Raw genomic sequence first — 16,889 nt, 5'->3', positions numbered from 1 at the left:
AATAAAAAAAAAAAAAAAAGTGTCCACATATTTTGATACTACTTTTTGGTATATTTTGTAAATAGTGTAAATTGTCTTGGCCTGCAGTATTCACAAGTTGCAGGCACAATAAAGAGCTGCTTCATAGCTGCTAATCAACAGAAGACATTTGCACGTTTTGTTTCCTGCAATGGATTGTAGGTAAACATCTACTTCATCCAGTGCTCTTTTTGTTTTCTGTTGTATAAAGTATCTATCTGCATGTAAGAAACCTCCTCAAATTATTCAATGTGTGAGTGAGCTGTGTGAATGAATCAAACTGAATCAAGAACAATTTCAGACCTTTTTAAAAACCAGTATATGGTAATCTCGACAGACAAGGATTTACAGTAATATTTTACAGGGACACAGCGATACTTCACTGGGGTTTGTGTCTGAGTAAAAAGGCTGCACTGTACCATAATAGCACTACAATATTTAAACAGTCCTTTGCTTACGACTCCCCCCTTGTTGATGAACAATAAAATTGTCCTGTATCAATCTCAGTTTCAGTGTACGTCTGCTAACAATGGATGGTTCTCTGGTAAACTCTGCAATACCGCTGGTGTCACAAACGGTGGTTTCTCCCGTTACTCAAACCTCCAGCAACTTGAGTAGGAGACCTCGAGACAAACGGAAGACTCCTGCGTTTCTGTCAAACTTGGGCAAGTCTACGTTAAGAGGCATCCGCAAGTGCCCTCAGTGTGGCGTTTACAACGGCACTCGTGGCCTCAGCTGTAAGAACAAGGCCTGTGGAACCATCTTCAGGGATGGGGACCATGGGACTGGACGTTTGAAAAAAGGGGCATGTGAAGTGGTTCAAGTTGTAACAGATAGTGGAGGTGGCAGGGCCGGAGGGCCGCAAGTGTTCTCTGTGCGTCAGCGGGGACGTGGCTCTGAACAACAAGGCTTTGTTGAGTTAGTCCTCACGGATACAGCTATTACTACCGCAGACGGAACCCTGCTGACCCGTGTCAACCTCGGTCGCTGTTACATGCCCTCTTGCCAGCAGAACGAAAGCGAGTCAACAGTTGAAGGTGGCCATCAGCAAGTAACACAACCACCCAAAAGTCCCTGTACCCATGTGAAGCAAGCCATGGAGTGTCAGACCCAAGCGACACCTCTGCCACTCAAGAGCTCTGTGCTCAGCTATTACTACCGCAGACGGAACCCTGCTGACCCGTGTCAACCTCGGTCGCTGTTACATGCCCTCTTGCCAGCAGAACGAAAGCGAGTCAACAGTTGAAGGTGGCCATCAGCAAGTAACACAACCACCCAAAAGTCCCTGTACCCATGTGAAGCAAGCTATGGAGTGTCAGACCCAAGCGACACCTCTGCCACTCAAGAGCTCTGTGCAGGAGGCCCTGGTGGCCACTTCCCAGGCCAAAGAAGAGTTGTGGAGGCTGGCTACAGAGACACAGGGACCTCTAGTGCAGAGGGCTTCTAAAGGGACCCTAATAGTGAAGTGCCAACCAGGTGAAGCCCACCCTCTGGGACTGCTGCATCTGATGGTGGGCTTATCTGGTGTTAAAGACAAGACTGTGGGTGCGGCTCCTTTTCAATGTGCATGTTATGTACCTAATACCAAGGGGGATTTGGGGGCGAGAAGTGGGGGTCAGTCTAATATCAACGATGGAGAAAATTCCCACCAGCATAATTTACATGAGCACTGCCTCCATTTCTATGCTTGCGTTTGTGCCTTCACAAGTGATGAGAAGCTGGCCTCTGAGTTTTCAGCTTTCCTCAACTACAACATGAATGGTAAGTCCACCAGTTAGGTCCTAGGTCTTGAACCCTGCTTCTGGATACCCACTGTCCTGCAAAATTAATTTCCAACCTGCTTCAGCTCCCCTGGACTGTGATATTTGAATTGATCCAGAAGAACTTGGTTATTTGGTTCAGGTGTGTTTGATTAGGGTTGTAGCTAAACTCTGCAGGACAGTGGGTTACCAGTAGAGGGTTGAAGACCTAGGATTTAGGTTGTCACCTTATGTGCACCTGCACATAAGCTCTCTTCTAAAACCTAGTGCAGTGGTTCTCAATTCCAGTCCTGGTGACCTACCGCTCTGCACATTTTGTATGCTTATCTAACACGCCTGATTCAGATCATCAGCTCATTAGGAGAGATCTCCATGAACTGAACTGAATGTGACAGAGAAGAGAGAAATACAAAATGTGCAGAGCAGTGCGTTGCCAGAACCAGAATTGAGAACCACTGACCTAGTGAGCCTAATTTCTGTCTACTGCAGTGGTGTCCAAACATGTTCCTGAAGGGCCACTTTAGAGCTAAACTCTGCAGGACATTGGCCCTTCAGGAGAAGGATTGGGCACCTTTTGTTCAGTGGTTCTTATCTCTGGTCACGAGGACCCAATGTTCTACACATTTTGTATGTCTCTTTTATATGGCACACTTATTTCAGTTCATCTAGCTCTCTCCTAATGAGCTGATGATCTGAATCAGGTGTTATAAATAGGCAAGACATACAAAATGAGCAGAGCAGTGGGCTTGTAAAGAGTTGAGATCCAATGCCCTAGTCCAGGGGTTCTCAACTCTGGCCCTCGAGATACACTTTCCTGCAGAGCCCCAACCTTGATCAAACTCACCTGCCTGTAACTCTCTAGTAATCCTGAAGACCTTGATTAGCTTGTTCAGGTGTGTTTGAACAGGGTTGGAGCAAAACTCTACAGGAAAATGGATCTCGAGGGCCAGAGTTGAGAACCCTGGCCCTAGTCTACTGCCTAAAATAGGCAGAGTTAGCCAAGCTTACTACTGGAGGGCTACCTCTGCTCTAAGGTTGCATCCGAAACCAGGTTCCAAAAGTGACAGATTTGGAAAGCTCTGCAAAGAAAGCAACTTGTGAAGTACAAAAATAGTGCTCCTTAAGTGAAGTGCACAGCAAATGTGACTGAATTGTTTCCAGTAGATTTTGATGTTACCATGAGCTAGGCTAACAACATTCTAATAAACATTAAAATGCATAGTACACAAATATATTTTCAGACTTAACTTTTTAAATTGGATGAAGTCCATGAATTAGAAGATAAACTTTTTATTGATACTTTTTGATACAGAATGAAATATATATTAGTAATTTCCTCTCAACATTTTTTTTTCACCTCTATACTGCAGGTGATATTCACAGTCCATTCTGGAATTGCTTTCGCCATTAGGGATACATGCGTTGCTTCTATAGTTCTTGGCCAGAATTAGCTGTATTAGAGAGTATACTATTCTTGCATTTGTGTCAAGAGCACACCTATGATGACTAAAAGTGTTGTCTAGTTAGGGTTCACAAGAGGTTTGGAACAGGTCTATATATAGTGTATTGATTGTTTATTTATGTATCAGAGATGACTGTGAGAATTATTGCGCATGTCCAGGACTGCAGGAGAGGGCAGATGCCACAACGCTCAGTATACCTGAGGCTCAGCAGCACATTGAGCCTTCCATCTCTCATCGTCCCAAGAGACTCAAATTTGTGGAGTCCTCTACTGGTAAGTTAAAGCTCATGGACAGGCCACACAGAATGAGTAACCTCCGACCGACTGCACAAAGGCCACTGTTGCCAAGCACTTTCATTGAAAATGGCTAAATTAGCATACGTTAGCATTAATTAGCATATTCATGTCATTGCATTGTATTTTAATTATGCCTAGTGTCAATCCTTTACTTCCATTTGCTTCTCTTCTACTCTGTAGTTTAAAGGGGTCATATGATGCGATTCGGAAGATTTGCATAACGCCACCCAAATGTTCACGCAAAGAAAGAAGGCATGACTTTTATTCTCTCTGTAGTGTTGCCACCGCCGCCATGTCGTGAAGGTGCTGTCTGTTTTGTTGTGAAAGCGAAACTACTTTGTTTGGCCTTCCAAAAGAGGACGATATCGCTTCGTCATGCCTGGAGCTGATCCGTGCTGGTCGCTGAGGAAATACATCAACTTCGTGCTGTGGATCGCCGGATCAGCTTTCACCATGGACGAAGCGGAGTCCAGCCCGGGGTCGTCACATGTGGTTGCCACAGGCATCACAATATGGTAAGGGACGTAACATTTCCGTCACACACTTGAGGGCAATTTGTCCACATGAGGGAGAATTAGGCCTTATTAGGACAAGTAGCAAAAATGTGATGACTCAAATATTCTCCAATTTTTGTAATTAATAAAATAAAATAAACACATGAAATCTGATTTTTAGCTAATTTGATTCTTATCCCCATTATATATGGTTTGAAACTGGATTAAAATAAATATTTTTGGAAAAGTGTTTCAGATTTGATTTCAAGTGGTTTATTCAGGATGCGGCATGCTTTTAAAGTCCCCATGAAATCAAAATTAAAGTTTTTTGGGTGTTAGTATCAATATGTTAGTCTTAAGGTTATCTATAAGGCAGTGTGCTCCAAAACAGTGACAAAATTCGCATTTAGAAGATATAAGCATTCAAAGCTTTCAGTTCGTCACTTCGATTTTTTTGACGTCACATCGTACTTCAGCTTCTCATCAAACTTTCTCTCCAATCAAATGCTCTCTAGAATCCGAAGCGCCCGCTCCCTACACTATAAAATAGACCCTGAAGCCACGGCTGAAATCGGTCACTTACAGTGAATGGCACATAGTGCACTATATAGGGGACAGGGAACGATTCAAACTAGGGGACAGGGAACGATTTTGAGGAAAAAAAGAAGTCTGGTTTCGCGCTGTGTCACGCTAACCACCGCACCGCACACACACTCTGCTCCGGTCCAGAGACACGATAGCACGGAGCAGATCACATGCGCGAGTCGGCGCAGACCACAAAATGTATCGGAGCTATTTGAATTCTACACAGAATGCTATATTTTATAGCAATATGGATGAGATTGTCGCTGGCATACCCTGTCAAATGCGGCTTTACGGAGCTCAACGGCTCTGAACGGCTCTAGCCCAAGCTACGATATAAACGAACGCTATTGGCTATTTTAAAAAGGGGCGGGGTTGCTTGATATGTCCCGCCCTGTCTTCCTGTTTCAGTTAAAATGACATCAACACAGAGTAACGCTGCCCGATCACAAATGCAGACAGAGTTTTATGTTTACGCGGCGCGATACAATGCAACGCGTAAAAAGACAGTATAAGTCATATGTAATTATGTCCCCACTGGATGCAACAAATGCCTGGTCTTTGTTTGGATCAGTTTTGATACTGAAGGATATTATGTAAACAGGAAAGCCAGAGCCGCTGGTGTTCCACATCTCACAGGCTTTCTTCAACGCCTTACAGCAGCGTTTATCATTGGGCTCAAAGAAGAGAAGACTACCCAACTACACCACCAGTGAGTAATATCTGTATTCATTAGTATCTAACCTTATATTAATAATGTCCTAACAGTCTAATCTGATTACAAATATTGTTACACCTAGTTTTAATATTTTGTAATTTGTGCGTTTTTAGCTTTTGTGCGTAATGACGCTTTGCCTCTGGGCTCTTTCTCTAAATACACCTGGCACATTACCAACTTGATGCATGTGAAACGCATCTTTGATACCCCAGAGGTGTGTGCTCGTTTTCTCCCTGATGCATCAGATCTTCACTAATGGCCATAGCATCTGTGGGCAATCTCTAAACGAATGCACTCTGTTTGTACAGTTACCTTTTGAACTCACTCAGAGTTTTGTGAAGAACAGTGACGGCTCCTATTCACCGTACCGCTTTCGGGAAACCCCTCCTGATCCTGCATCAGACACCTGCCACCATTCACGCACCAATAAGCCTCTGGCCATCAGACCACTGGAGCTACGTACCTTCCTCAGAGTGGGTAAGTGCATCTATTCACTTATTATGAAGTCGGATTTATCGGTCCTGGTTTTGTGCCAAATCATATTCCCCTATCAATTCTCATCCCCAACTGGACCGAAAGTGATTCCACTGGCTACAAGAACTGTTCCCCCTAACCAGTCCCCCCCTTCACAAAAAAAAAAAATAAAAAATTAAGTAAAATAAAACTTTATATACATTGTTGCGCTGCAGGACTGCCATGGACAGCTGACCCTGTGTGGTGGTCAGTTCACACCAGTGACAGAAATTAATCTTTTCCAACAAGTTTAAAATGATTTTTACCCTTTATGGGCATTTTTAGCTTTGTTTTTTACCATTTTGTTTTCTAGAAGTATGTGAAATTCTTACATTTGATCAATAAAGTCAATCAAAATAATAAGACATTTGGGGCTGTTACCAAGCAAATAAATCATTATCAACAAAGTTCATGCACTGCAGAGGAAACACAGAAGCTGCATGAAGTGGCATTTAGATGCATATACACACTGTTTAATGCAAGACATGAATGCTTTAACCTGCAGTTACAAATTCATAAATACTGTTTTGATATTTTAATCCTAAAAGGTTGAATACTGATATTTGAAATTATTTAAAAAATTTATATAAAAAGGTACTTTAAATGTGAAATTAAAACCGCCAGTAGGTGGCAGCAAGTCACTGTTAATAAGAGAGTCATTGCTATTAAACCGAATCATTCAAACGGTTGATTCATTCAGGAACGAAACACTGTCATGTTGCTCAGAGATGCAAAACAGTGCCGTGGCTTTGTTTGGAACCATTTTTGTTGGCGAAAAAGAGCAAAAAATAGGCAATATGGTGTCTAAAACGTAAGTCTCTTAATATTAACTTCTTGTTTATTGAACTGTTGTATAAAATCAATATCACATTTGTGATTTTTGCAAAAAAAATGGCACTCTTCATTTCAACTATATGAAATGATATAAATATATAAATTTTCTGTCCCCATATCTTGAATTTTGGGAGCATTCTAAATGCATTTTATTGTACTGAATCATGCAGTGAAAGAACACACTCTAAATGAGCATTCAGTCTAGCTAGTGTTTAAGCATTCATAACTCCTCTGGACCCACTTTATATTAAGTGGCCTTAACAACTATGTACTTACATTTAAATTAATAATTTGGTACAATGCACTTATTGTGTACATACATGTTTTTACATTGTACTTATATTTTAAAAATACCTGCATGTAATTACATCTGTAATTAATTTCTGTAATTACATTTATAATTACACAGTTGACCCATCCCTTACACCTTAACCCACCCTTAAACCTACCCATACCACCAAACCTGTCCCTAACCTTACCCACATCTCACCTCAATAGCAGCAAAAGTGTTTTGCAATACAATATGAACACAATAAGTACATTGTACTTAATTTTCGATGTAAGTATATAGTAGTTAAGGCCACTTAATATAAAGTGGGGCCACTCCTCTTATAATCAATTAAGCTGTCCATGCACGGTATGATAAATGAATCTCTAACTTACATCGTACATATATCTACACTTTGTTGCTTATGATGAGGGAATTCGCGAGTTTCAGTCTGAACAAAACTCTGGGGTTTCAGCGATGACTAATCTGAATGCCTCTGATTGGCTACTGCATTCTTAAGCTCAACAGAATCGTGTGTGATTGGTTATAATGAGCAACGCTGTAAAAACGCGTAAAATAAAATATGATGTAACATAAGCAGGCCTAAATTTAATACAGCAATCGAAACTTCATTTTAAGTATTAAAGTTTTATTGAAAAACCAGGGGACCCCCCAAGTAAATTTTTTTGGGTGTTATGGGGGTCCCTGCTTATGGCATTAAGGGACCAATTGGAACACTGCTTTTAAATTCCCGATTTAACATTCTACAAAATTGCTTGTTGTTGTATGTAGTTTTAACCATAGATATGCATAGGTAGATACCACATTAGACCGTTCCAGACACGTTGACGTGTCCGCCAACTTGGAGCGGTCAATATGTCGTCACTCAGTTAAAATCAATGAGTTTTCCAAGATGCCACAATATTGCACAGCCTCTGGTTGCAAAAACTGCTGAAATTTTAATTCCCGAAGGTATGGGATAAAGTTTTACAGGTGAGAATCTGTTGGTTTGTGTTTTTAATATGAATTAACTCAATGTGTTACAGGTTTATAAACTATGGCAACTTTTTAATGTTGTGTTGACTAACGGTTTCGTCTTGTTGTGTTGGTTTAACAAAATCATCTGCTTAAGTCTATTGCAGATACAGATATTCATACATAGGTTTAACTACAGTTGCAGACCCACTGTCAATTTGCTTTTGAGTATTCACGACTTTGACCATTCAGTATGGTGGACGGCTTACGTATTGTGGCCCATAGAAACAGCCTAATAAGGCATCTACTGTATGTATACATATCTATGGTTTTAAATTAGCTATCACAAAGCAACAAATGAGCAAACATTTTTCATAAATCATAGCATAGCGAATTGTATGCTCTGGGCAGTAAATATCATAAAACCCTGTTTTCTGTTCAAATATGAGATTGATATTTAGAAATGTTTTAAGCACCACAAAAGAAATATTCTACATTATATTCATTGCAATATCCAGGTAAATCCAGAAGTACAAAATACAGCACTTTCTGGAATACTTTCTGTGGAAGCCATGTTTCCACCATATTTGAAGATAATCATGCTTTGGTAAATCATAATTATGACCAGTGTTGGGAAGGTTACTTTGGAAATGTAATAGGTTACAGATTACAAGTTACCCTACTTAAAATGTAATAAGTAGTGTAACCGTTTAATTACTTTATTAAACTAATGTAACTTATTACATTTGATTACTTTTTGATTACTTTTCTAAATTTCTAATGTTTTCAACTGTTAATCATTTTCAAACATGTAAAGCAGGCAGGGTTAAACTTGCAATATGTGCTCAACGCTGATAACTGTCAGACTTTCGAAATCCTTCATCACTTGAATTAATATTATATTTCAAGTAGACATTGGATGCAAAATTCACTTTAACATGGTGTTTGCATATAAATGTATCTTAGCAGTGTGTAGACACAACCACCCTACAATGATAAAAACTACATTCCTACATTCACTCCCTTTTTTAATCCCCCAAAATCCTAAACCTTCTACCTTCAATACCACGACTGAGGTGAGACCCTTGAGCAAGGCACCAAACCCCAAACTTTGTTGGTGTGTGTTTACGGTGTGTGTGTGTTTCACTGCTGCGTGTGTGCACTTGGCTGGGTTAAATGCAGAGCACAAATTCTGAGTATGGGACACCATATTTAGCCACGTCAATTCAATTCACTTTCACTAAATTTGTTTATGTCTGGCTGCGCAAATCAATTGTGATAGGACAGATCAGACATGACAGGAAGTGAAGTGGGAGAAAGAGAGGAGGGGGGCAGGATCAGGAAGGTTCTCTAGTCGGGATTCGAACACAGAACCAAATACACAAAATAATGTTCTTTTTAGCAGCATCATATGACCCCTTTAAAGTTTGCAATACAGCACCGGACATACAGATGTAAAATATTTATCATATACTTATAAAAAAAAATACAGTGTGAACGTAGTTTTGTGCTGTACAATAAGATCCGATTTCTCCATTTCTTGTTTTCAGAAATCATGTACATTGATTTTTTGTGTTTACATGTAAATGCAGAGAAACAGAGGGTATTGAGAGAATGCTGTATTCAGACTGATGAACTAAAAATACTCATATTAAAAGCCTATATTTGCTGGTAGACTGCATCATTTTGTGAGTGTTTCTCTCCCACACACGTATATTACACAAACTCATATATTAGTGAGGACATTGCATAGACTTCCATTGATTTTCTATCAGATTAATGATATTTTCTGTCCCCAACCCAAGTCCACTCACCGTGCAGTATAGTTGACGTGTACCAAATGCTTTGACACGAGTCTCAGGTTAATTAACTTGTAACGCGTGTGAGAGGTCACGTCCTCTCAGTTGTCCGAATTTGCACAGTGTGTGCCCAGTTTTAGGGCCTGATATTTTAATGTTTTCAGCAAGAACACCCTGTTCACTACCACCAACTATACTCTATTGATGGCCAATCCTATATTCAGTACAGTCAAGCTTTACCCATCAAAGGGAGTAAATGTTTGTCTGCACTGAGCAAAATCTTCACCACCAATGTCACTATTAAGAGAAAAGTAAATTGGTATAAACTTTGTTCTTTGTTAGTTGCAAGGGACTCTACAACAGATTTAAGGATAATGTACAATGGAATAGTACATCAAATGAGATGTTAGTAAATAAGCATTGACAATTATCCAAGCGGGGTCCTGTCCTTTTAATCTGGGGGCAGTTGTGGCCTAATGGTTAGAGAGTCAGACTTGTAACCTGAAGGTCGTGGGTTTGAGTCTCAGTACCGGCAGGAATTGTATGTGAGGGGAGTGATTGACCAGCGCTCTCTTCCACCTTTAATACCCACAACTGAGGTGTTCACCTTGAGCAAGGAACCGAACCCCCAACTGCTCATCAAAAGAACAGTTTAAAGAAAACAATTTGGTCTCTTAAACATTTAAAATGATTTAGGGCTTAAACAGTCACATGATGAAAATTATTGGATGAGATAGCAATCAAACTTTATTTCACATTACCAAACAAAATGCCACAGGTCTCTCCGATGCATTAGAGGCACGCTTTAGTAGCAGTCTTCAGCTACAAAATCAATAGCGTGACCAAACCACTGTTCCAGGCTGTGGGAAAACAAAAGCATGAAAAACAATGGACATGATTTTTACATTGTCAGAAGGAATATCATGACTGGAGTATAAAACTACAAGTATGAGTTTTAGTTAAAGGGGTCATTGGATGCCCATTTTCCACAAGTTGATGATTCTTTAGGGTCTTAATGAAAAGTCTGTAACATAGTTTGGTTAAAATTTCTCAATTGTAGTGTAAAAAAAACACCTTTGTTTACCCTGTCAAAAACAGCTCTTTCAAAGCAAGCGGTTTTGTAGCATTTTCCTTTAAATGTTAATGAGCTATGCTGACCCCGCCCCTCTCTGAGGGACTGTTTACTTCGCATTCATCGTGAAACTTGCTAATTAGTACATTAGGAAAGGCGATTTGCAAAGATTCATAAAAAATAAAAAAAAACTTATACTCACTTCTGTAGGTGAAGCTGGATAACGAATGATTCGGTCAAACATGACGCATTTATGTAGATCGGGGGCACATTCTCTTCAAAAATAAACGTAATCCACTGCATCTTCAGCGGCTCAGATGTCGGGAGTAAATGATGACTGCTATGTTCATTATGAAATCAAACAACAGAACACCTCAATCGCTCAGGAGACATTCTTACATCTGCTCCAGTGGTGAAAAATGGTGGATTGATGACAGCTCACTCAGGACAGGTCTAAGGTAAGATGCCAGTCCAGTCTGTGCTGAAACGCTACTGTCAATCAAACTATCATGGGAGGGGCCTGTTTTTGTGACATCACACAGACAGGCATATGAAATCGGCTCAATTTGAGAAAGGGGTAAAGAATTTAGCAGATAAAAAAAAAAAAAAAAGTGGATTTTTCATTATAGGGTGGTTGCATACACACTGCCAACACACATTTCAGTTCAAACAACTCGTAAAAGTGCATGTAGCATTCAATAACCCCTTTAACATAGTATTAAAGGAATGATTCCCCTAAAAACTAAAATGTGCTTACCATCAGACCATCCAAAACTGTTAATATTTTCATTAGAACAGATTTGGAGAAAATTTTGCCTTGCACTCACTCACCAGTGGATCCTCTGCAGTGAATGAATGGGTTACATCCTATCTAGGGATTGTAAAGAAAAACCCTTGGAGGTCTTCACTCCTGTCCCAGTCAACAAGCACCACACAAATTTGATAAGCATTTGTTCATTTATTGAGTCATTTAAAAATGAAGCATCATTTAAAAAGGAAGCAGCAAGAAAACTTCAAGAGGACACCAGGCCAAAATAACAAACAAAAGGAAGACTAAATGTGGAAAGAACAAACTTACAGAAAGAAAACAAAAACGGTTTTTACCTCACTCCCTATCTAACCAAAAACAGGAGAAAACACGATTAAGCAAAGTAAAAGGAATCCACCGCTCTACTGCTTCAAAAAACAAAACAAAAAAAAAACTCAAAAGTCAAATTATAAACAGATCTGCATTTAGTTCACAAAAGAAACACTTAGTAGCACATATTCAAGACTGCAGGCTCTCACATCAGTCTAAAAAACACATAGGCTCAACAATCACACACCGGGAAGAAGGAAGAAATGTTCTCAGCTTCGTGACTTTCCACCTCATCTTTATCCACCAGCTCCCATCTCGTCAGCCAATCAGGTTACCCCAAAAACTTGATTTTAAGTAGGCACAGCTGATGTCCGTAACTGGCTGAAGGGATGACAGAGAGAGAGAGAGAGAGAGAGAGTACAACAACACAAAACAAAGTACAACCATATTGCACAAACAAAAAGAAATGGTGACACACACATCCACAGATGTAAACAGAGAATTAAACATACGTCCTGGGACATAACAAATGGGTGTCATCAGAATGAGAGACAAAACAGCTGCTTATATAACATTACAATGATACACAAGTAATCCACACGATACGTCCATCAGGTAATGTCTTGTGAAGCAAAGGCTGCATGTTTGCAATAAATCTATCTTTAAGATGTTTTTTAACTTCAAACCATTGCTTTCGGCTATAATACATGTCCTCCATATCCCATATATCCATAATAATGCTTTTTTTTCAAGTCAGATTATTCAAATATGCACAGAAATAGCTGTCTTTTCCTAAATGTAAATATGTTTTTCATTAAAAGAGTTCCTCTAAAGAATATATGATCGTTTCATTTTCTTCATAACCGATTTATGTTCATCATAACTTTATCATATGGTAGTGAGTGTGAAAATGACTGTGTGCAAAGTGAAGTGGTGTGAAAGACCAATAAACCAAATCCCACTTGAGCTACAAAAAATGCCAAAACAAAACATTTCCATACTCGATCTTTAATTCATTATCTTTCCATTTTTTTGTCAAATGGGTATGGTATGAATGAGAAGAACCATAGTATTTACTATCTGATACTGGCACATAGGATCTCAATAGCTCTGTATTACACTGCAGTATCAGCAGTTCTGAACAATTATGTCTAATTGCCTGGGAATCTGTTTACTCCCTAAAATAATTAGTTTAATGGGTTTTTACTTTGTTTTGCAGATGTAACCTGATGATTGTTGTCTCCAGAAATAAATGAAATTCACCATAGAATTTTCACTTGTTATTTTTAGGAATAGTAGGTACGGTACACAGTACAGTATTCTAGTATTAAAGGGGTCATATGATGCGATTTCAATTTTTCCTTTCTCTTTGAAGTGATACAAGCTCTTGGTGCATAAAGAAGATCTGTAAAGTTGCAAAGACTAAAGTCTCAAATCCAAAGAGATATTCTTTATAAAAGTTAAGAGTCAACCACGTCTACGTCACGATGTGGGAAGATTTGCATAACGCAACCCAAATGTTCACGCAAAGAAAGAAGGCGTAACTTTTATTCATGAAGGCGCTGTGTTTCGTTGTGAAAGCGAAACTACTTTGTTTGGCCTTCCAAAAGAGGACGATATCCGCTTCGTCATACCTGGAGCTGATCCGTGCTGGTCGCTGAGGAAATACAACAACTTTGCGCCGTGGATCACCGGATCAGCTTTCACCGTGGACGAAGCGGTGTCCAGCCCGGGGTCGTCACATGTGGTTGCCACAAGCCCACCGGATGCTCCTTCGTCGAATTTAATTTCTCCGATCACAAATGCAGACATGGTTTTATGTTTACAAAGCGCCGCGTTTCAGAAAGGCGGGGCATAGAGGAGAAACAATAATGTACAGTATGTGGAAAATCATGTTTTTTGAACCTTAAACCACATAAACACATTTCATTACACCAAATACACAAAATAATGTTCTTTTTAGGAACATCATATGATCCTTTTAAACCAGCCCAGCATCGTACATAATCCTCCTGTCCAACAGATGGCGCTAATGACCGTCCAGCCTGCATTACTATGTGTCTGCGAAGGAAGGAAGGACTGGCAGCTTAGAAAATAAACAAAAGACGAGCTCAGATTGCTAAATGTTTTTGAGGTTAACTAAACTCTTTTAACTACGCTTTTGCGGTCTTTAGGTTGATCTATCAGCAAGGGCTGTCCGGCCATGAATCCCAATCTATCGCTGCGAGTGAGCGTCTTCTCCGAACAAGGAGGCAGGAAATACATGGAGGATTTAACGGAGGTGATCGTGGAGCTGGAACCCAGCGACGATGAGCTGCGTGCGGCCGGGCACACCGATCCAAAGCCGGACCAAGAGCCAGTCTCTGAAAGCGACCCGCCGGGCTGCACAAACAAGCCATTACCCGTCATGGTAACGTGGAGAAACACGTTGTCCGCCGACGAGAGTGACGGTACCGAGGAGCCCGGGACTCAGCCGGCGGCAGCGGACAGCAGGAGATCGGTCGCGTTCTTCGCCGTGTTTGACGGCCACGGAGGTCGAGAGGCTGCGCTGTTCGCTCGAGATCATCTCTGGGATTTTCTCAAGAAGCAGCGGGGCTTTTGGTCGAAGGATTACCGGAAAGTTTGTGCCGCAATTCGCAAGGGTTTCATCGCATGCCATCATGCAATGTGGAAAAAGCTTCGTAAGCCAATTCAAGCCTATTTTCCATAGTGAATGGTGTGACGTTTCCTGACATTAGTGCCCTTTTTTAAATGTCTAACTACGTTGTGAGTAAGTTAGCTGGGAGTAAATGGTTTTGATGATCGGTAGTGACCTAAGACCTCAAGGCAATTTATATCGACTGAAATCGCATGCGTGTTGGAATTATTATTATGGTAAGATGGATAACGATGGGGCTGCGATTGTGTAAATTAGGTGTCGGGCTAATACACGTTTTGAAATTGGGCGCCACGCTATCTACTTACTGCAGAAAAGACGAAAAAAATCGAATGGAAAGGTCGCAGTGCGCATGCGCGGAATCTTTGCACTCTGTGTGTGTGTGTATTTACTTATTAGACGGACAGAGAGCACGTCTATATAAAACTGTTGCAAACCTTTACACACTTTTAAAGGTAATAAGCAAATGCATTATATAATCGAAACCCGTTTCCACCACAGTTGAGTAAAAATACTCAAATAAAAATTCTGTAAGTCATAATAACGACAAACTTTCTCATAGTTGTGACTTATAGTACCCCATTATATCGAGAAACTGTACCATAATTATGTACTTTGTATATCAGAATAATGATTAACGTTCTCATAAGTATCTCATCATTAATTTGATGTTATAATATTTCGAAAAAGAAATCGCATTATTATGGCTTAACATCTGGTAATGAGAAACTTTCTCATAATCACTTAACATCTCATAATAATGAAAACGTTTTTCACAATGAGATTCTTTCTCATGATAACATCTCATGAGAAACTTTCTCATAATAATGGCTTAGTATCATAAGAATGACGAACTTTCTCAAAATAACCACTAAGTGTCTCATTTTAATGAGACTTTCTCAAAATAATGACTTAGTATTACATAATAATGAGAAACTTTCTGCTAGTTATTATTTAATGTACGCATGCGCAAAGCAACAGACTAAGTTGCTAGTGACATCTGCTGGTCAAAGCCGTGTAAACACACAGAAAACGTGGCAGGGTCTGCAAAGCTGTTGTTTTCATTAAAGGGGTCATATGATGCTGCTAAAAAGAACATTATTTTGTGTATTTGGTGTAATGAAATGTGTTTATGCGGTTTAAGGTTAAAAAACACATTATTTTCCACATACTGTACATTATTGACTTGTTCGGCATTGCTGGGAACGCCCACAAAAACGTCATAACCGTTTATGCTGTGGGGGAAAACAAACCATTCGAATTAACGCGCGAAGACCTTGTTAGGCGCTTGATCTTTACTTTTTGTGATGATTTCGATTGATTTTTGCTTGGTGCAATGCCGAAAAGTTGCTGCGTGGCGTTCTGTACCTCTAATAAGTTACAAAACCCGATCTAAAGATTTATATGCCGAATAAACAGACGGACTACCGGAGGTAGCACTGAGCGGGTAGCACACATTATCAGAACTCCGACAGTAGTTATGGATATACAACGTATGAAACATATCAAGCTTAATATTCATATTTATATGCACTCCAGATTGGCTACACTACTTACCTTGCAATCATCTGTCATTAGTCCCGTCCCCCTGCACCGCAACCCAGTTCTGATGGGGCTTACAGTAACCCTCCTTCGCATCACAATCAAATAAATCTCCCTGATATTCATATTATTATACACAATCACTTACAAAAATTAGCAATGGTATTACTATAATAAAAGTATAGTAGGCTAATCATATTTTTTTTTTTGGCGTTTTTATTACCAATTGTAGCCTATAACCACAGTTTTACTACAAATACCATGGTAACTATGGTTAGTGTAGCAAAACGTTGTTTTTACCATGGTTTAACTATAGTAACCATGTTTTTAGTTGTAACCACGGTTAATTTTCGTAAGGGATATTTTCATGTTATTTTATATCTTTTTATTTTACGGCATGTATTTGTGAAAATGATTAGCAAATATCTTTGCGAGAGAACGCAAAAGTTTTGCGAGGGAATGCAAAGTTTCTCGAGAGAATGCAAAAAAAAATTTCCTCCCACCCCGAATTTTTTTCCCACCACCATGTCCCTTTAGGGGCTCCGTATATACCAGTCTGGCGAGTAAACAAAAAAATTTACTAGCCATTGGCGATTCAATTGCCAAGGTGTTCGTAGAGGGCTGTGATTACCTTGCAATGATCTGTCATTAGTCCCGTCCCCCTGCACCGCAACCCAGTTCTGATGGGGCTTACAGTAACCCTCCTTCGCATCACAATCAAATAAATCTCACTCCCTGATATTCATATTATTATACACAATCCCTTAGGAAATTAGCAATGGTATTACAGTAAAAGTATAGTAGGCTAACCATGTTTTTTT

The 16,889-nt window shown here is 39.8% G+C and overlaps 2 protein-coding genes across 3 annotated transcripts in view; both read left to right on the top strand.

The window, feature by feature from the left end:
* The first annotated feature begins 222 nt into the window (after nt 1–222).
* On the top strand, nt 223–8,000 carry LOC107721630 (uncharacterized protein C2orf42 homolog). The gene is made up of 7 exons (XM_016529736.1): nt 223–1,069; nt 1,278–1,779; nt 3,400–3,513; nt 5,218–5,325; nt 5,445–5,545; nt 5,640–5,808; nt 7,993–8,000. The coding sequence occupies exons 1-7, from the start codon at nt 548–550 to the stop codon at nt 7,998–8,000; spliced, it is 1,524 nt and encodes a 507-aa protein (XP_016385222.1). The 5' UTR covers nt 223–547.
* Nucleotides 8,001–13,919: 5,919 nt separating this feature from the next.
* Nucleotides 13,920–16,889, top strand: part of LOC107721650 (protein phosphatase 1D-like) — a 13,161-nt gene continuing 10,191 nt past the window's right edge. For both annotated transcript variants that reach the window (XM_016529772.1, XM_016529771.1), the window contains exon 1: nt 13,920–14,551. In XM_016529772.1, the coding sequence (XP_016385258.1) occupies nt 14,074–14,551 (478 nt within the window). In that variant the 5' untranslated portion in view covers nt 13,920–14,073. The remainder of the gene's footprint in view (nt 14,552–16,889) is intronic.

This window comes from Sinocyclocheilus rhinocerous, unplaced genomic scaffold (assembly GCF_001515625.1).
Source record: "Sinocyclocheilus rhinocerous isolate Xijiao unplaced genomic scaffold, SAMN03320098_v1.1 scaffold3411, whole genome shotgun sequence".
Taxonomy (NCBI): Eukaryota; Metazoa; Chordata; class Actinopteri; order Cypriniformes; family Cyprinidae; genus Sinocyclocheilus; species Sinocyclocheilus rhinocerous.
This window is presented reverse-complemented; position numbering and strand designations above follow the sequence as displayed.